Here is a 21,338-nt window from a genome sequence, read left to right as displayed (position 1 = left end):
GAGAACTGGAGATAAACATACCACATGCAAAATTGCAGACCGTAAGCACTGGAGGAGATGGTTAAGGCCAAGTGCCTCATCATATGGACAAGGAATCAGAGACACAGAGCAGTTAAGGACTGGCCCAGCAAGTCCCACCCACCAAGGTAGGGCTGGAGAGGGGGCCTCTATGGCACAGGACTCTGTCATCCCAAGGTGAGACACAGGGCAAGTCACAGTCTAGATACTGGTCAAGTGAATGTTGCAACCTCCCAGGCAAATAAGGATGTTTGGGTCAAAAAGCCATTCTCTGGCCCCTGGTGCGGCCATGTGGGCTGGGGGCTAAAGCGGTACCCAGCAGGCAGCCCTGGGGTAGGGCTCCTGACTGGACTCAACCTCAATCTCTCCAGCCATCTTGCTCTCCTTGGGCAATCGTGAGCCCTGGGGTGACTGAAAACTGCACCGTCAGTGAGGTAAGTGATTGGTGGGCACTGCCATGTGTGATGGGAGAACCAAAGGGACACTGGGCACACACACTGGGGATCCTGGAAGTCAGAGCTGGGAGGGTTCTGGAATTTTCCATCCATTCCACCCATTGACAGGACAGGAGGGCAGGGATGGAGTATGATTCACCTCTGGGTTCCCAGAGCCCAGAGCAGGCTGCTCTGACCATATGCACCCACAGCAGGTGGTGGGGGGAGGGAGGCGGGCAACACTCTCATTTCCCAACAGGTGCAGTGAGGCCGGGACCAAGGCTTAAGTGGACCCAAAAGGGCCTACTGGTCCAGCCAGGGTCAGAATGCAGGGCGCTCAATCTGCAATCCGGTGGTCTTATCTGGCCCCACTACCCCCAAGGTAAACATGTGGCTGCCCTCATTGTCAAGGGCTCCTGAGGGACAGCCTGTCCTGGGGCTTGGCCACACCTAGCCGGGCTTGTGCTGGGCCCCACCCTTTCTTTCCTCAGTGCTGACAGTCACGATCAGAAGCAGAAGCGTGGACAACGTACCACAGCCCTTCTGGCCCCTGGGCACAGACCAGTGGCTTCCTGGTTGGAGATTGCCCCTTACCGAGAAAGTGACAGAGGTGCCTTAAAAAGGGGGAAAGGTTGGCTTCCGGGGAATCTTCTATCTTGATGTGCAGGAGGCTGTCAGCGTCATCTACAAAACTAAACAGAAGGAAAGCAGGCAATCGGGCAGCCTCACACACAGGCTCGCTGGAGCGGTCCTCATCCACAGCAGCAGGCAAATAACTGGACCTCTCGCAGAAAAAAAAAAAAAAGCCCCTACCCCATAGGTGTGTCATGTGGGTGAAGTCCGTTCATCTATGTAAAGCATTTGGCAGTCTGCTTGGCACACTTATTGAATAAACGCTCAAGAAACAGGACATCATTATTATTATTAACCAAACGTGGTACTTTCCTAGAATATGGTGCAGAAAGTAAAATGAGGATGGGAAGGAATAGGTAATGAACTTGGAGAACGAACCTGTCATGTTAAACGGAGAAAGCCCCAGATAGGAGATGGAGAGTGGTAGGTGGCTGTTTTAGCGGTCAGGGAAAGCTTCACTGAGGAGGTAACATTTGAGCACAGGCTTAAAAGAGGTGATGGAACAAGCCAAGCAGTCATCTGAGGAAAGAGGGCCCTGAGCAGAGGAGAACAGGGCAAAGGTGCAGAGATGGAGTATGTGTGATGGATTTGAGAACCAACAGAGAAATCAGAGTGGCTAGAACTTTATGAACACAGGAGAGAGAGGAGGAGAGGAGGTGTGTGACATGTTTAACGAGAAGATGCCTGCAGGGAGCTTGCAGAATGTCCAGCATGCCGTAAGTATTTGGTCAATGTTATTTATGAAGACTGCGGTCTACTGGTGACATTCAGCAGTATGCAGACCACTGTGGCACGCAGGAAGTTGCAGCAGATTCAGAAACAAAAATAGCCTGGTTTAGCAAATACAATTCCCATCCATCCGTCCATCCATCCATCCATCCTTTCCTCCTCCATCTATCCCTCCCTCCCTCCTCCCTCCTCCATCTATCCATCCACACCCATCTATTCATTCTTTCCTCAGACACTCACTCAATGACTATTTATTGTGTGCCAGACCGTGGGCTGGACCCTAGTGGGCACAAGATGAACCAAATAGGAGCTGGCCTCTCCCAACGTCAAGGAGCTCCCGGTCTGATGGGGGAGGCAGACACAGAAACAAATGGTCCCAATCCAACTGGCTAGGTTTGGGGATAAAGACCTGCATGTGATACTGGAGAAGAAGAGCAGAGAGAAGTTGAGGGAGCTGGGGAAAGCTTCACAGTGTAGGAGGCATCTAGATGGAGAAGGTAGAAGGGTACAAGCTTACTAAAAAAATCAACTGCATTTCTATATACTAGCAATGAACAATCAGAAATTGACATTTTAAAAATACCATTTATAGGGGCGCCTGGGTGGCGCAGTCGGTTAAGCGTCCGACTTCAGCCAGGTCACGATCTCGCGGTCCGTGAGTTCGAGCCCCGCGTCGGGCTCTGGGCTGATGGCTCAGAGCCTGGAGCCTGTTACTGATTCTGTGTCTCCCTCTCTCTCTGCCCCTCCCCCGTTCATGCTCTGTCTCTCTCTGTCCCAAAAAAAATAAACGTTAAAAAAAAAAAATTTAAAAATACCATTTATAACCACGTCAAAAATATCAAATACTTAGGAAGAAATCTGACACGAAGTGTGTAAAACATGTAAACTGGGAAATTATAAAACATTTTTTAGAGAAATGAAAGAGCTAAGTAAATGGAGAGATAGACTATGCTCATGGATCAGGAGACTCAATGTTGGTAAGATTCTCCCCAAACTGACCTATGGATACAATTCAAACCCAATCAAAATTCCAGCAGGCTTTTTGTAGAAACTGGCAAGCTGCTTCTAAAATATATACAGAGGAGCACCTGGGTGTCTCAGTTGGTTGGGCGTCCAACTTGGACTCAGGTCATGATCTTGCAGTTTGTGAGTTCAAGCCCTGCGTCAGGCTCTGTGCTGACAGCTCAGAGCCTGGAGCGTGCTTCAGATTCTGTGTATCCCTCTCTCTCTGCCCCTCCCTCGCTCGAGCTCTGTCTCTGTCTATCTGTCTGTCTGTCTCTCTCAAAAATGAGTGAACATTAAAAAAAAATTAAAATGTATGTGGAAATGCAAAGGAGACAACTTTGAAAAAGCTACAATAGTCAAGAGTGCAGAACTGGTATAAAAATACAGGCCAGTGAAAAAGAATAAAGAATCCAGAAAAAAAAAAAAAAGAAGAATCCAGATATAATCCCACACACACATGGTCAATGGATTTTCAACAAAGGTATCTGATCAGTCCAACAGGAGAAGAATCTTTTTTTTTTCCAACAAATAATGGGGGCCCCTGGCTGGCTCAGTTGGTAGAACATGTGACTCTTGATCTCGGGGTCATGAGTTCAAGCCCCATATTGGGTACAGACCCTACTGAAAAGCAAAACAAAACAAAACAAAAAAAAAACAAAAACTATGAACTTAACTCTACATTTGGCACCATATGCAAGAATTATTTCAAAGTGGATCATGGACTTCTGGGTGGTTCAGTTGGTTGAGCATCTGACTCTTGATTTTGGCTCAGGTCGTGATCTCAGGGTCGTAGGATCAAGCCCCACACCCGGAAGAGATAAACCATGAGATCAATGACCTGAGCCGAAATGAAGAATCAGATGCTTAACCAACTGAGCCACCCAGGCACCCAGAGATGATCTATTTGTTATCAGGTGATTAGATAGCTTGAGTCTTTCAAGGAACGGGTTCATTTAATTGAAATTTCAAATGTGTTGGCATAAAATTACTCGTAATACTTCCTAATTATTTTTAAATTTTTAATTAAAACTTTTACTGAGGTCACTCTAGATTCACCCGCAGTTATAAGAAATAACACAGAGAGATTCACTGTATGCTTTGCCTAGTTTCCCCAATGATAACATTTTGCAAAACTGTATTATAATAGCCCAGGATATTGATGCTGATGCAATCTACCAACTGTATTCAGACTTCCCCAGTTTTGCTTGTATTGTGTGTGTGCGCGTGCATGTGCACATGCATGTAATAAGTTCTATACAGATTTATCACCTGTGCGGATTTATGTATCCGGGAGATACTAGCCAAAATACTGAACAGTTCTCGGGCACCTCAATGGCTCAGTTGGTTAAGCGTCTGACTTGATTTCAGCTCAGGTCATGATCTCACAGGCTTATGGGATTGATCCCTGTGCTATCAGCACGGAGCCTGCTTTGGATTTTCTGTCTCCCTCTCTCTCTGCCCCTCCCCTGCTTGCACATGCACTCTCTCCCTCAAAATAAAGAAACTTAAAAAACAAAAATACTTAACAGCTCTAACACTAAGGATTCCTCACGCGTGCCCTTTTGTAACCATACCTGCCCCACCCCGTGCCCCAAACTCAAACTTCCCTAATTTCTGATAACCACTAATCTGTCCTTTATTTCTAAAATTTTGTGATACCAAAAATGCTATACAAATGGAACAATAGGTAACCTTTTGGGATGGCCTTATTATTATCATTATTATTATCATCATTATCATCATCAGCTTGGTGTTAATTCCCTGGATATTTACCCAAGTTGTTGCATGTATCAGGAGTTCATTCCATTTATTACTGAGTAGGATTCCATGGTATATGTACACCACAGTTTGTCCAACCATTCATCGCTAAATAGCCACTGTGGACATTCACACACAGGTTTGTGTAATTATAAGTTTTCACCTCTGTGGGATAAATGCCCACAGAATGCTTTTTAACATTTGTAGCATCTAGAATGAAAATTTTCCTTCCTCTGTACCTAAGATTGATGATTTTTGTCTTGCCTCTCTTCTTTTTTGATCAGTGTGGAATGGGTTTGGCAATATTATCGCTCTTTTCAGAGAGCCAGCTTTTGGTTTCATTGAGTTTCTGGAATTGTTTTGTTTTCTATTTCACTTATTTCTGCTCTTAATCATTTCCTTCATCCTGCTTACTTTTTCTAATTTTTTTTTTTTAAGTGGAAGTTTAGGTCCTTGATTTGAAACTCTTCGAATATAGGCATTCAGGCTATAAATTTCCCTCTATGCACTGCTGTACCTGCACCCACAAATTTTGACATGTGGTGTTTTTATTTTCATTCCGTTCAAAATACTTTCTAACTTCCCTTTTGGTTTCTTTTTGACCCATAGGCTACTTAGAAGTGTGTAACTTAGTTTCCAAATATTTGGAATTTTTCCGAGATATCTTGTTATTGGTTTCTGACTTAATTCCACTGTAGTCAGAACATAAAAACATAATTTTTATAACAAATTATTTGTCTTTTGACACTTGTTTTAATGCCCAGAATATTCTATGTTGGCAAAAAATGTTCCATGTTCCCTTGAAAAGAATGTGTACTATAGAACACATTCAAAGACCAGAAGAACACTACTTTTATTGGGTAGAGTGCCTTATAATTGTCAACTAGGTAAATGTGGATGGTAGTGCTCTTCTAATCTTTAAAATTATAGCCTATTGTCTGTCTGTCAAGAGAGATGTTGAAATCTCTGATAATAATTGTGGATTCTTGGGGCACCTGGGTGACTCAAGTCGGTTGAGCATCCAACTTCATCTCAGGTCATGATCTCGCAGTTTGTGAGTTTGAGCCCCGTGTCAGACTCTGTGCTGACAGCTCAGAGCCTGGAGCCTCCTTCGGATTCTGTGTCTCCCTCTCTCTATCCCTCCCCTGCTCACGCTCTGTCTCTCTCACTCTCTCAAAAATAAATAAACATTAAAAATTTAAAAAAATAATTGTGGATTCTCTAGAATCTAGCACCTAGATTAACTGACCACCTTCCCTTAATGAAATGAGGGGAATTTTTATGTGGTAGTATTCTTTGTTGTGAAGGTCAATTTATCTGATAATGGAGTCGCTCCAAAAGTTGTGTTTTTTTTTTTTAATTAATCTTAGCCTGAAATGTCTTTTCCCATCCTTTTATTTTTAACCTCTCTTTGTTTTGTATTTAAAGTATGTTTCTGGGGCACCTGGCTGGCTCTGTCAGAAGAGCGTGCAACTCTTGATCTTGGGGTCATGGGTTCGAGCCCCATGTTGGGTGTAGAGGTTACTTAAATAAACTTTACAAAAAGAGTACGTTTCTTATAAGCAGCCTACAACCTCTGCCTTATAATTGGGGTATTTAGACCATTTGCATTTAGTGTCATTATTGACATGATCGTCTTGCTATTTGTTTTCTATTGGTCTCATCTCTTCTCTGTTCCCCTCATCCTGCCTTCTTTGGATTGATTTTTTTTTTAAATCTTTATTTATTTTTGAGAGAGAGACAGTATGTGAGCAGGGAAGGAGCAGACAGAGAGGGAGACACAGAATCCGAAGCAGGCTCCAGGCTCCGAGCTGTCAGCACAGAGCCTGATGTGGGGCTCGAACTCACAAACTGTGAAATCATGACCTGAGCGGAAGTTGGACGCTTAACCAACTGAGCCACCCAGATGGCCCTGGATTGATTTTTTTATGATTCCCTTGTATCTGTGTCTTATTCATTATAATTCTTTGTTTTATTTTTTGTTCTATCTTTTGGTCACTGCCTTAGAGTTTCTAGAACACATCTTCAACTTTTTATTACATTGTACCACTTCATGTAAATAGGGTAAGAATCTTCCAGGTGTATACTTCTATTTTTCCTCTTCCTGCTTTAGTAAACTGTGGGCCATATTACCTCTACATATGTTATAATCCCAAAATACATTGTTACTATTTTTTCTGTGGTCAATTATGTTTTGAAGAGATTTAAAAGTGATGGGTAAAGTATTTTATATGTATCCACATAATTATTATTTCTAGTGGTAAATTTTATTTATAGTTTATCAAATTTGAAAAACTTTTGGCCATTATTTCTTTAAATATGTGTTCTGTCTCATTTTCCTCTCCTTTGTAGATTCCAATTTACACATATGTTTGGCCTCTTGAATTTTCTTAATCTCACTGAAGTTCTGTTCCAGTTTTTCTTTTTTTTCTTTTTCTTCTCTAGGTTTTATTTTGGACACTTTCTACTAGTATGTCTTCCAATTCACCAACATTTTCTTCTGCAGTGTCTTATCTGCCATTAATTCCAGTCAGTGTATTTTTCATCTCAGACATTTTCTTTTTCGTCCCTAATCTAGGCCTCACAACTGAGGCAATACTTTTTTCTTTTTAACCACCATTTATTTTTAAGTAATTTCCACACCCAACGTGGGGCTTGAACTCAGAACCCTGAGATCAAGAGTTGCATGCTCTACCAACTGAGCTAGCCAGGCACCTCAAGGCAATACTTCTCTGAGTGATCTATTTGATGCCCAATATATAGTCAGTTTTGTCTCCTCTGATTGGAAACGCATACTACTCTGGCCTGGAGATCAGTACTGGAGATTGTACTGTTAGCTCATTTCTATTGGTTTTTCTCCCAGCCTTGAGTAGTTTTCTCACATTCACGTGTTTAGCAGTATCCAGCTAAAAACTTGGGGCGATTCAACAGCTTTTTCTTTTCAGTTTATCTTATTTATTTATTTATTTTTTCCAACGTTTATTTATTTTTGGGACAGAGAGAGACAGAGCATGAACGGGGGAGGGGCAGAGAGAGAGGGAGACACAGAATCAGAAACAGGCTCCAGGCTCTGAGCCATCAGCCCAGAGCCTGATGCGGGGCTCGAACCCACGGGCCGCGAGATCGTGACCTGGCTGAAGTCGGACGCTTAACCGACTGCGCCACCCAGGCGCCCCTATCTTATTTATTTTGAGAGAGACAGGGAGTGCCTGCACAGGAGGGGCAGAAAGAGAGAATCCCAAGCAGGCTCCACACTGTCAGCGCAGAGCCCGATGTGGGGCTTGAACTCAGGAACCATGAGATCATGACCTAAGCTGAAATCAAGACTCAGACACTTAACTGAGCCACCCAGCTGCCCCAAGACCTTTTCTTTATATTCAGCTCTCTATTCTCCATGCAGTTCTCTCCCGCAAATTCTAGCCAACTTGACTTCTCTGAATTCTCAACTTCGTACCCTCAACTCAGAAAGAATGACGCAATCTGTCTTGGCCCCCTTACTGTACTGTGACTTGCAAACAGTCTCCTACCAATACACTGGATCAACTGAGGGGCTCATCTGGGTTTGTTTTTTTTTTCCCTTGTCTGAGGAATCAATCTCCTGTGCTGTCTGCCGGCCATTGTCTGAAGCCCTTGCTTTCACGTTTTGTCTGGGATTTGGGGGTTGTTAAAGTGAGACTGTAAATGGGAATGCAAACTGGTGCAGCCACTCTGGAAAACAGTATGGAGGTTCCTCAAAAAACTAAAAGTAGAACTACCTTATGACCCAGCAATTGCACTACTAGGTATTTATCCAAGGGATACATGTGTGCTGTTTCAAAGGGACACATGCACCCCAATGTTTATAGCAGCACTATCGACAATAGCCAAAGTATGGAAAGAGCCCAAATGCCCATCGATGGATGAATGGATAAAGAAGATGTGGTCTATATATACAATGGAGTATTACTCGGCAATCAAAAAGAATGAAATCTTGCCATTTGCAACTATGTGGATGGAACTAGAAGGTATTAATGCTAAGTGAAATTAGTCAGAGAAAGACAACTATCATATGACTTCACTCCTATGAGGACTTTAAGAGATAAAATAGATGAACATAAGGGAAGGGAAACAAAATAATATAAAAACAGGAAAGGAGACAAAGCATAAGAGACTCATAAATATGGATGACAAACAGAGGCTTACTGGAGGCGGTATGGGAGGGGGCATGAGCTAAATGGGTAAGGGTCATTAAGGAATCTACTCCTGAAACCATTGTTACACTATACGCTAATTTGTACATTAATTAAAAAAATAAAATTTAAAACAAAAGTGAGACTATAAATCAGTCATGAGGGTGGAGCCCTCATGGATGGGATTAACACCCTTGTACAAAAGGTCCCAGATCACCCCCTTGCCCCTTCCACCATGTGAGGACACAGTAAAAATAGGGGTATCTATGAGTCAGGAAGCAGGCTGTCTCCAGGAATGAAATCGACTTGATCTTGAATTTCCCCAGCCTCCACACGGTGCAAAAGTAAATTTATTTTATGAATCACCAGAACCATCAGTCTATGGTATTCTGCCATAGCAGTCCCAAAGGACTAAGACGGGGGTCATTTCTCAGAGGGCCTGAGATAAGCAAAGCAGGGCAAAACAGGATACTTTGCTCCATAATGCTAAATGCCAGGAAAGCATTAATTGTGGTGAGTTTTTTTTTTTTTTATGAGTACATTCATTTTAATTTTTTTTTATGGTCTATGTTTGAGAGAGAGACAGAGTACATGTGAGGGAGGGGCAGAGAGAGAAGGAGACAGAGTCCAAAGCAGGCTCCAGGCTCTGAGCTGTCAGCACAGAGCCCAATGCAGGGCTTGAACCCATGAACTGTAAGATCACGACCTGAGCCAAAGTCAGAGGCTTAACTGACTGAGCCACCCAGGTGCCCCTGACTGTGGTGAGATTTAAAGGGCAAGTACTGAGTCTCAGAGGCAGAGGATGCCATGGCCAAGCCAGGAAATAGACTATAAACCAGGAACAGATGATGATAAGTACAGAGCCTTCAGCTCTATAAATGCACAGCACCAGGAATCTTATATACATACTTAATTTTTAAAAATCAATAGTTGGGGCGCCTGGGTGGCGCAGTCGGTTAAGCGTCCGACTTCAGCCAGGTCACGATCTCGCGGTCCGTGAGTTCGAGCCCCGCGTCGGGCTCTGGGCTGATGGCTCAGAGCCTGGAGCCTGTTTCCGATTCTGTGTCTCCCTCTCTCTCAGCCCCTCCCCCATTCATGCTCTGTCTCTCTCTGTCCCAAAAATAAATAAAAAACGTTGAAAAAAAAATAAAAAAAAAAAAATCAATAGTATTTCTACTTACAATGGCCCTGCCTCCATGGAGACGTTGACATGTGCTTTGATTTTCAAATCTTTCTGAATTTTCGGGTCACAGGCTTGCCTGAAATTACCCAGGTAGATTCTACCTGGAATTATTTCAACAGGGTAGGGCTGAAATGCATCCAGTTCCTGAAAGGAAGGAGAAAGTACTATATAGAATATGTATGGTATATAATAATATAATAGTATTTTCTTTCCCTAGGGAAGACATTTTTTTTTTATTTTGTTTTTTTTGTTTTTTTGTTTTTGTTTTTTTGTCTCTCAAAATGTGGCTTAGCAAACAAACTTAAAAAGATAATCCAGAGGGGCGTCTGGGTGGCTCAGTCAGTTAGGTGTCCAACTCTAGATTTCAGCTTGGGTCATGATCTCATGGTTTGTGGGTTTGAGCCCCACACTGGGCTCTGTGCTGGCAGCGTGGAGCCTGCTTGAGATTCTCTCTCCCCCTCCCTCCCCCCTCTCTCTCCCTCTCTCTCTCTCTGCCCCTCCCCAGCTTGCTCACTATCTCTCTCTCTCAAAGTAAATAAACTTAAAAAAGGGGCACCTGGGTGGCTCAGTTGGTTAAGTGGCTGACTTCGGCTCAGGTCATGATCTCGCTGTCCATGAGTTCGAGCCCTGCGTCGGGCTCTGTGCTGACAGCTCAGAGCCTGGAGCCTGTTTCGGATTCTGTGTCTCCCTCTCTCTGACCCTCCCCCATTCATGCTCTGTCTCTGTCTCAAAAATAAATAAACGTTAAAAAAAATTAAATAAACTTAAAAAAAAAAAAGATAATCCAGAACAGTGAATGAGATGGACATGTGGGCATTCAGAAAGACTGACAAGTAAGAACTTGAATAAGAAGTTAGAAGGCTGGTAGTAAGAGACGGGCAGAGCCACTGAATCATTGTACAGCACACTGCATCTGAACACCAACATCCCACTTACCCCCACGGCACCTGTGTGCACTTTTCTGGGTGCATGAAAATTGGTGTCTAATCCCCCTTGACGCAGAACTGTGTAAATCCAGGGTGTGCCCAGTAGGATAGGGAGAGGGGACAGCCCTATATTATGATATATCATAATTATATAATTACTGAAAGGATAGCCTTTTAATTATATAACTGTATATTATAATTATATCCTATTATTTTTGGAGGCCACCAAACTTTTAATACCTTCTTTAAAAAAAGAATGAAACTACCCACATAGAGCCTATTTGTCATCAGGAAATAAATTCTGAGGAGTTCTGATGTAGACAGGTAGGGAGAACAGGACACCACTTAAATGGAGACTCACTGCATTCCAGGTCCAAAGTTATGATATGAAAAATTGGGGTTTCTTTGAAAAACAAAGATCCTACATTTCCCAAAGCACGTTCTAGGAAACAGTGGTCCCTTCACAATGCACTATGAAAAAAGCTTCAGAGAATCAAGTACATATGGGAAGCTGTACCTGACATCCCCATCTCAGAAATTGACAATGTACAGGGGTGCCTAGGTGGCTTAGTCGGTTAAGCATCCAACTTTGGCCAGGTCATGATCTCATGGTTTACGAGTTCGAGCCTCTTGTCGGACTCTGTGCTGACAGCTCGAAGCCTGGAGCCTGCTTCAAATTCTGTCTCCCTCTCTCTCTGCCCCTCCCCCTACCTCTCTCTTTCTCTCTCTCTCTCCCCCTCTCCCTCTCTCTCTCAAAAAATGAATAAATGCTAAAAAAAAAAAAAAAAAAAAAAGAGAGAGAGAGGGGTGCCTGGGTGGCTCAGTTGGTTAAGTGTCCGACTTCGACTCAGGTCATGATCTCACGGTTTGTGAGTGCAAGCCCCGTGTCAGGTCTGTGCTGACAGCTCAGAGCCTGGAGCCTGCTTCATAGTCTGTGTCTCCTCCTCTCTCTGCCCCTCCCATGCTCATGCTCTGTCTCTCAATAATAAATAAATGTTAAGGATAAAAATTAAAAAAAAAAAAGAAATCGACAGCGTACATTACCAAGTAAAGGTTCAAGAAAGTCCTGTGATTAAAAAAAAAAAAAATCCACTCATTACAGTCACTATAGAAAACAGTATGGAGTTTTTTTTTAAAACTTAAAAATAGAACTACCATATGATCCAGCCATCCCACTTCTTGGTATATACCCAAAAAAAATGAAATCACTATTTTGAGAAAGGAATATCTCCCATGTTCCTTGCAACATTACCCATAGTAGCCAAGACACAGAAACAACCTACGTGTCCGTCGACAGATGAATGGGTAAAGAAACGTGGTATGTATACAGAACGGAGTATTACTCAGTTACGAGAAAGAAGGACATCTTGCCATTTGTGACAACATGGGTGGACCCTGAGGGCATTATGCTAAGTGAAACACAGGAATATCTCCTTTTATTATGCTTCACTTTATTTTACTTCAAAGATACTGCCTTTTTCTTTTTCTTTTTTTTTTTTTTTTACAAACAACATTTGTGGCAACGCTGCATCAGGCAAGTCTATCAGTGGCATTTTTCCAACAGCATCTGATCACTTCTATCACATTTTGGTAACTCTCACAAAATTTCTAACCTTTTCATTATTATTCTATGTATTATGGTGATCTCTGATCAGTGATTATGACTCACTGAAAGCTCAGATGATGGCTAGCATTGCTAAGTAATAAAGTACTTCAAAAAAATTTTTTTGATGTTTATTTTTGAGAGAAAGAAAGAGCACACAAGTGGGGGAGGGGCAGAGAGCTAGGGGTACAGAGGATCCAAGGCAGGCTCTGTGCTGAGAGCAGACAGCCTGATTCAGGGCTTGAACCCATGAACCATGAATGACCTAAGCCAAAGTCAGATGGTCAACCAACTGAGCCACCCAGGCTCCCCAGTAATAAAGTATTTTTAATTAAGGTACGTTCATTGGTTTTTTTTTTTTTTTTAAGATGTAATGCTATAGTGCACTTAATAGACTACAGTATCGTCTAAACAGAACTTTTATATACACCAAAAAAAAGTCATCTGATTGGCTTTATTGCACTATTTGCTTTATTGTAGTGGTCTGGAACCAAACCCACAGTATTTCCAAGATATGCATGTAAGTCAGATAGAGAAAGACCAATACTGCCTGATCTCACTTATATGAGGAATCTAAAATGGCCAAATTCATAGAAACAGAGAGTGGAATGGTGGTTGCAGGGGGCTGGGGGGTAGGGAAATGGGAGATGTTGGTCAAAAGGGTACAAACTTCCAGATATAAGAGGCACAAATTCTGCGGATCTAATGTACAACATGGGAACTTAACAATACTGTAATACAGGGGCACCTGGGTGGCTCAGTCGGTTAAGTGTCCCACTTTGGCTCAGATCATGATCTCATGGTTTGTGGGTTCAAGTCCCGCACTGGGCTCTGTGCTAACTTCTTAGAGCCTGGAGCCTGCTTAGGATTCTGTGTCTCCCTCCCTCTCTCTCTCTCTCTCTCTCTCTCTGTCTCTCCCCTACTTGTGCTCTGTCTCTCTCTCAAAAACAAATAAACATTAAAAAATAATTTAAAAAAAACAATACTATATCGTACTTGAAAGTTGCTGGGAGAGTATATCTTAAGTGTTCTCACCACCACACCAAAAAATGGTAATTACTTTTGAGGTAATGATTAACCCCACTTGGTGACCACTTCACAATATACACGTGTGTCGAATTAACACCCTGTACCCTTTAAACTTGACCCAGGCTCTGTGTCCATTATATCGCAATAAAACTGACTAAAAAAAAATTACAAAATCTGTTTCAAGGAAAGAGGATGAGAGTGTTAGAACGTGGTTAGAAAAAAAATTGTCATCAAATGCTAATTTATAAACTAGTTGGAAAACAGCCAATAAAGCATGCCAGTCTAAGACTACTCTCAAAATGTGCCTCCAGGGAACTGTTGAAAATCTTCCCAGTGGTTCCCTGGGCTGAGTTTTTGTAGCTCAGATGCTTGTAATAATACAGTAGCTACATATTTATTGTTGGTATGGGTTGAAAATCTAGTTGTGATATTTAGTAAAATAAAACCCAGGCATAATGTCAAGAAAACAAACAAACAAAACCCACTAACATTGTATACACTATTGTTTCCAATATGATCTGTTTAGAGGTCCCTTTTTTCCATGAGTGTTTCACGGGAAATGCTGATCTATGTAATTTCAAAGGTCAAACCTAGCTCTAAAATGCCTCTGGCCCCAAGATGGACTCAGAAATAACATCTGGGGCGCCTGGGTGGCTCAGTCAGTTAAGGGTCTTGATTTCGGCTCAGGTCTTAATCTCATGGTTCATTGAGATTGAGCCCCATGTCGGGCTCTGACCTGATAGCATGGAGCCTGCTTGAGATTCTCTCTCCCTCTCTCTCTGGCCCTCCCCCATTTGCAGGCATGCTCACTCTCTCTCTCAAAATAAATAAACAAATGTTTTTTAAAAAGAGAAAGAAATAACATTAAGTGATGAGGGACCATAAGGCAAGCCACCGATCAAGCACCAAGCATGAGCTAGCTAGCACAACCTCCCCACCCTCCAGGTGGGATATGTGTGACATTCCTGAGGCACCCTGGCTGCCCAAGGACAAAGGAAAGGACAGGAAACAAATGGTTAAACTGATAGCATCTCTATCAGTTTACAAATATCTCATGAATCGCCTAATCCCCAAGAACTCCCTACTATCTTAATGATAATGCTTTCCTAGAGGGAAAAACAACCTTAGCTGGACAATAGCTAGGGCTCCAGTAATCTGTAAATCCTCTTTGGCATATGGAAATCCCTTTAAGAAACTTCCTCTGGACTTCACCTCCCCCACCTCCACAGGATACGGGCAGCCACTCTGCACAGCCCCAGTGCAGCTCTTCCTGCCCACGGGTTCTGTCCCTGTGCTTTCATAAAATCACCTTTTTGCACCAAAGACGCCTTCAAGAATTCTTTCTTGGCCGTCAGCTCCAAACCCCACCATCACCCAAAAAGTTCATCATTAAATCCCGCAGGCTACTTGGCTGTTCACTTCAGAGGCTTCAGAGCCTTCTGGCCTCAGCACATGGGCCCTCCCAGTAAGCCCACTGCAAACCCACATTCTTCCCAAGCTGTCAGCCTCAAAAAACCTTTCTCCGAGAGCAGACACCAAGCCGAGCCAATTCTCAAGCATGTGAAAGGGACGAGTGACCCTTCCACCTGCAGGCAGGCCTGCTACTGACCCAAGGCTTCCCCAGAGCCCGGGCTGACACCACCCAGGATGCTCAGCTTGCTGGAGCCAAAGGAAACCCTCCTAGTTTCATCTGGAAAATCTCACTGAACACCTGACACAGATCTGTCTCCTATTCCCGCTGCTTTCAAACCAGCTTCCTTTCCTGTGGCCGTGTGGCAGGGAGAAAACACGCTGTGCTGTAAAGGGCAAGGGCATGTTAATTCTAGATGACATGGTTTTGATACCTATGTCGACAAGGATGTCCAAATGAAGCCCACTGCCCTTGCCCCACACTGCCGCCTCCTCCCGTGTCTCCCCACCTGTCACCCACACCGGGAACCAGGGCACTATTCCAGGCTCCTCCCTCCCCCACCATGTCCTGCCCCCGCCCCCTCCCTCCCCAAGTCTAATCAGTGCCACTGCCTAAGTGTTTCTTAAAGCTGCCCTCTCCTCGCCATTCCCAGACCCACCTGCCCCCCACGGGTCTGCTTTCTGCACTACAATCACCATCTTTCTCAAGTGCGATCTGACGGCACCAGCCACCCTGGGCTCACCACCATCTCTCTCTAGTGTGGTCTTCACATTTTAGTCCCAGAAGCTTTTGCTCTGAGCGAAACTTTATTTAAGGGAGGCCACATGTAAAATAGAGGAAGTTGCCAGTGGTTGCGTCTGAAGCGGGGTTCAGTGCCCCCATCACCCCTCCTGGGAGTTCCTTGGGGAGCAGCAGGGACACCCCTGCTTTATAGCACATCAAAGCACATAGCAGGAGGCGAGTGGGGCTTTCATCCTTGCCCAGGAATTACTAATGAAGGTCCCAAACAAAGACAAATACTAGGTGCCTACATTCTGTAGAGGGCCACAGATCCCGGGGCAGAACTCACCCCTGCAGGCACTGCTAGCTACCACCACCAGCCACCCCTTTTCCCAATCTATGCTAAGACTGGGGCCAAGGGCAAGTCACAGGTGTATACACATGTCAACGCTGACCCAAATGTACACTTAAATATGTGCAGTTCATCCTATGTCCGTTATACTTTACTAAAGCTTTTTTTTTACAAAAAGGGCAGGGGGTGAGTTATCAGCAGTGTGATGTTTGCAGAGAAATGCTTATTTCACACACTAAAAGGCCAATAACGGGGGGCTCCTCTCGGAGCAAGGAGTGTCTGGCAGGATGGGGAGGCTGGCTATACACCTGGTGAGCTGGAAATCAAACCATGGTTACGTCAGACGAAGGAGGGCAGGTAGACGTGAATAGCCTGGATATGGGAACACGTACAACCTCAGACAGGAGTCTCTGCCTTTGTGCCCAGGCTGGCTGGGGCAGCTGAGTCAAGATAAGGAGCAGCTGCAGCAAGGTGGGCCTGGGTCTCTTTCCTTATCATCACTCCCTTGTGGCTCCTTCAGGGATTCAGGTGAAGGAGTGTGGACATGCTCAGGGGTCACGGACTGCCAGAGGAAAACAAGGAATTGGGGGTGCTTCTGGCAGGAGGTCTCAGCGGCGTTTCTCTGAAAGATCCTTAGGAATAAATGGGCCCCTGAACCAGGTGCCAGGAAAAGCAGCAGCTAAGGCCACCGGCAACAGACAGAACAAGGCTGGGCCAGAGTGAGGAGGCATTTCCCCACCACTGAGGGCAGCCAGTCCGACAAGACGGGTCCCACTCTGGACCCCCAGCACCACGGTCACAGGCCCAGGAGCCAGGAAGAGAACAGAGGTCCCTATAGCTAACTCACCCCCCTTGTGACTCCCACCCCCACACACCGAAGACTGTCTTCCAGCTCTGTGGGATGGAAGAACTGAGATTCGATCCAGATCTGAGAATGGAATGGTACACGAGGCCTAGCTTGCACTGGACTGAATCTTTTTACTCTCCTTCAAAAAAATTATTTCACAAGCACCTGGGTGGCTCAGTCAGTTGAGCAGCTGACTTCAGCTCAGGTCATGATCTCATAGCTCAAAGGCTTGTGAGTTCGAGACCCACGTCGGCTCTGTGCTGACAGCTCAGAGCCTGGAGCCTGCTTCCGATTCTGTGTGTCCCTCTCTGTCTCTGCCCTCCTCAATGGCTGCTCACGTTCTGTCTCTCTCTGTCTCAAAAAATAAAACATTAAAAAAAATTTTTTTTTAATTATTTCAGGGGTCCTTAGGTGGCTCAGTCGGTTGAGTGTCTGACTCTTGATTTCGGCTCAAGTCATGATCTCATGGTTCGTGGGTTCCAGCCCTGCGTCAGGCTCTGTGCTAACAGCCCAGAGCCTGGAGCCTGCTTCGGATTCTGTGTCTCCCTGTCTCTCTGCCCCTCCCTCACGGTCTCTCTTTCTCTCAAAAATAAACATTAAACTTTTAAAAATTATTTCAAAAATATACAAGACCAGAGACGCACATCATAAACCCCTGTGAAGATCACTCATTTGCAAACGTGACCAACTAGTGGCCAATTTTGTTTTCTCTATTCCCTCACCAACTTCCCAACCCACCCTGTATTATTCTGAAGGAAGTTCCAGACGTTATATTGTTTTACCCATAGATATTTCACCATGTATCTCTAAAAAAATCCAGTTTATATGCACACTTCCCCAATCATTTTAGGATTAGATTGGAAGTGGCCAGAATTTATGAATCAGCCTAAGACACTAAGGGCAAAAAGCTAAAGGCAATTATCGGAAAGAAGGAAACCCCCGGGAATGTTTACATTCCAGTCTTCAGACCCTCCACTAAGCTTGACACTGCCTTCCAGGAACCAGCCCCCCCCCCCCACCCAGCTCCGGCCTGCAGGTCAAGGCCACCCCTGCATCCACTTCTCCTGCTCACCAGCTCCTCCTCCTTCCGGTTTGGCTCTAGGAGGTGCCTCTGGAGGCTCCAGATACCTAGGGTGCCCCTGGTCTCCCCTGCTAGCCAAGAACTCCTCATAGGTAGGGATGCTACCTCACCCTTTCTTGGGTCCTCTGGACCAGTCAGGGCTTATGGGTCCAGACAGCTGCCAATGGAGAGGCAGCCTCAAATCATGGTGCCCCTGCTGGTCTTTTGTGATGGCCCACCACCTGGAGCCCCCTCCCCTCAGGGATCCCTCCACTCTGGACGGGCCCTACCTCTTAAACACCACGCTAACTCTGGCTTGAATCTGGCGATGATAAATTCGTCACAGTGGCCTAGACCTCCTGCTGCCCCAAGTTCATTTCCCAAGCACAGGCTCCTACATCCCTTCTACCTTTCCCTGTCACTGGCCTCCTCTTTCCTCTACCCCAGCTCCCTACCCCTCCGTCCCCTGGGAAAACCGGGCTCCCACCTGAGCCTGCCTGTGCTGGATACCCTGCCTTACCTGTGGCATCCAGATGATCTTCTGCGTCCGGAAGAAGTGGTATATGGCCGAGAAGCCCTGATAGCCTCCTCTCAGGATGCAGACGGGGTGGCGGGTGAGGTTGGCCAGGGCTCTGCCACACTCGACGGCAGCTCCAGGCACCAGTCCTAAGAGCAGAGACCAAAGAGGTGAATGTCCCCTGTGTGTGCACCATTCACCCTGAGCTCCAGTAGATGGTCACCTGTCTGGAAAAGCAGCGGTCTAGGAAACTGAACAAATATAAATGGAGAGGAGTGTTAATAACTAAAATTTAAGGGGCCCGCCTGGGTGGCTCAGTCGGTTGGGTGTCCAACTTCGGCTCAGGTCATGATCTTGTGGTTAGTGCGTTTGAGCCCTGTGTCGGGCTCTGTGCTGACAGCCTGGAGCCTGCTTCGGATTCTGTCTCTCTCTTTCTCTCTGTCCCTGCTCACTCGCTCTCTCACAAAAACAAACATTAAAAAATAAAATTTAAAAAGCCACTTGCTACTAATTAAGTTCATGCTTCTTTTCTGTAAACTCTTAAATTGTATAGATCCCCACGTTATTGCAAGGAAAGATGATTTAACAGAGAAATCTCTCTAATATATACACACAACACATATCGTATACCAGACAATTCAGCTAGTTAAAGTGTATAAGGTAATGGTTTTTAGGGTATTCACAGAGTCGTGCAACCATCACCCCCCAAAAGGCACTCCTGCACCAGTTAGGTTTCGCTCCTTATTTCCCTTCAAACACCCAGCACGAGGCAACCACTGATCTAATTTCTCTCTACAGATTTGCCCATTCTGGACGTTTTGTGTAAAGAGAATCATGCAAATGGTGCTTTGGGTCTGGCTTCTTTCGCCCAGCATAAGATCTTCAAATTTCATCCGTGTTGTAGCGTGGGCCAGTACTCTGTTCTTTTTTAGGGCTGAATACTATTTCATCATGTGACTCTACCGCCTTTTGGTTTATCCATTCATCTGCCAATGCACATAGGGCCATGTCCACATCTTGGCTATTGCGGATGGTGCTGCTGTGAACACTTGCACGCAAGATTCTGTGGGCACGTTTTCACGTACGTACCGAGGAGCAGAACTGAACCATACAGTAACTCTACATTGAACTTTAAAAAAAATTTTTTTAATGTTTATTTTTGAGAGAGAGAGGCAGAGCATGAACTGGAGAGGGCAGAGAGAGAGGGAGACACAGAATCCAAAGCAGGCTCCAGGCTCTGTCTGCACAGAGCCCGATGCGGGGCTCAATGAATCATGAATCTCAAACTCATGAATCATGAGATCGTGACCTGAGCCAAAGTCAGACGCTTAACTGACTGAGCCACCCAGACGCCCCTACAATGAACTTTTGGAAGGAAATACCAAACTGTTTCACAGCACCTGCACCACCTTACACTCAGACCAGCGAAGCAGGAGTGCTCCAATTTTTCCACACCCTCACTGATGCTCGTTAGCATCCATCTTTTGGATCGTGGCCATTCTAGTGGGTGTGAAGTGATAGCTCACTGTGGTTTTGACAATGTGTTCATCTTAAATGCCCTCGCTGATCCACAGAATCACGAAACCATATGCATGCATATAGATAGGTATAGGTATAGGTATAGGTATAGGTATAGGTATAGGTATAGGTATAGGTATAGGTATAGGTATGGCAGGAAGTTTACATAATTAAGGCTAAGCCAAGATATCCCAAGGCCAGGATTTGAGCCTTAAAGAGAAATACCATGCAGCAGACTCTGGAGAGCCAGCTAAAGGAGAAAGGGAAGGGCACAGACTCGGGCTTCTATATCGAACCTTTGTCCAAAGAGAGAAAGCCAATTCCAGCAGGGGCTGCTGAGCCCAACAATGGCCTCCAGACCTGTCGCGAGAGACTGTATCTAAAGAACCTGTAGCTGGCAAGATAGGGGCCAAACCCTATCCTAGAAGGCTGGGCTTGGAAACCAGAATGCTGGGTGTCTCAACACCATCTCCCTCTTGAGCGAGAGGCTGAATAATGGCTAAATGGTCAGAGGGCCTAGGAGAGGGGAGTCCCCAGACACACTGCTGTTGCCTTTAAACCAGACAGCTGCTCCCCCGCCAATGTCACATGACTGGCTGGAGGCCTATCCATTGGGGTGCCATGGGGTCAATGGAAGAAGGCCAGTTTCCAGGAGAATAATTAGAGATTCCAGGGGAGAGCCATGAGAATAGCCAGGGGCCCAGGCTACCCAGCCATGGATACCATGGGGTTAATATTTTTAAAACCTTAAATTCATTTTTAATCCCATTAACCTTCAGTTCTCCATTGACACGAGGCTTGATACATGTTGAACTGGGCACCCACTGCTTCAAAAGGCCGGGACGACTTCCAGGCCAAGGGGCTTTCCATTCAGCAGGGAGCTTTAAGTTCAATTATTTTTGGTCCTCAGCATGAGGACAATTGACTTGAAAGTCAGGCTGTGTTGAGAGAGGAAGAAAAAGAAAAAATTCCCAAAGCTTCCCCCCATGGTTGTTGTGAATGCCCCAGCCCAGGGAACTCTACCCACACATATCAAGAGCCCAATTTGGGCAAGGGTGGGGAGTGTCTGTAATCCACATGTTACAAGGAAGGAAGGATGGTTTAACATAAGGGAAATGTCTCTCCTACAAGAAGGGGGCTGCCCTTGGCCTGGTAAAAGGAGTTTAGAGAAAGAGCCCCAGGACAACATGGGTGGCTCCGTCGGTTAAACACCCAACTCGTGATTTCGACTCAGGTCATGATCTCATGGTTCGTGAGATGGAGCTCCATGTCGGGTTTCATGCTGAGTGTGGAGCCTGCTTGGGATTCTTTCTGTCCCTCTCTCTCTCTGCCTCTCTCCCCACTCACTTTCTCTCAAAATAATAAAACAAATATTAAAAAAGGAAGGAAGGAAGGAAGGAAGGAAGGAAGGAAGGAAGGAAGGAAG

At 45.0% G+C, this 21,338-nt stretch overlaps 1 protein-coding gene across 5 annotated transcripts in view; it reads right to left on the bottom strand.

Moving 5' to 3' along the window:
- Window positions 1-21,338, bottom strand: part of STYXL1 (serine/threonine/tyrosine interacting like 1) — a 91,870-nt gene that overhangs the window by 16,981 nt on the left and 53,551 nt on the right. For all 5 annotated transcript variants that reach the window (XM_040456095.1, XM_040456099.1, XM_040456098.1 and 2 more), the window contains 3 exons: window positions 18,398-18,543; window positions 9,928-10,073; window positions 1,047-1,144 (listed from right to left, as the gene is read on the bottom strand). In XM_040456095.1, the coding sequence (XP_040312029.1) occupies window positions 1,047-1,144; window positions 9,928-10,073; window positions 18,398-18,543 (390 nt within the window). The remainder of the gene's footprint in view (window positions 1-1,046; window positions 1,145-9,927; window positions 10,074-18,397; window positions 18,544-21,338) is intronic.

This window comes from Herpailurus yagouaroundi, unplaced genomic scaffold (assembly GCF_014898765.1).
Source record: "Herpailurus yagouaroundi ecotype Mexico unplaced genomic scaffold, PumYag 216, whole genome shotgun sequence".
NCBI classification, from domain to species: Eukaryota; Metazoa; Chordata; class Mammalia; order Carnivora; family Felidae; genus Herpailurus; species Herpailurus yagouaroundi.
This window is presented reverse-complemented; position numbering and strand designations above follow the sequence as displayed.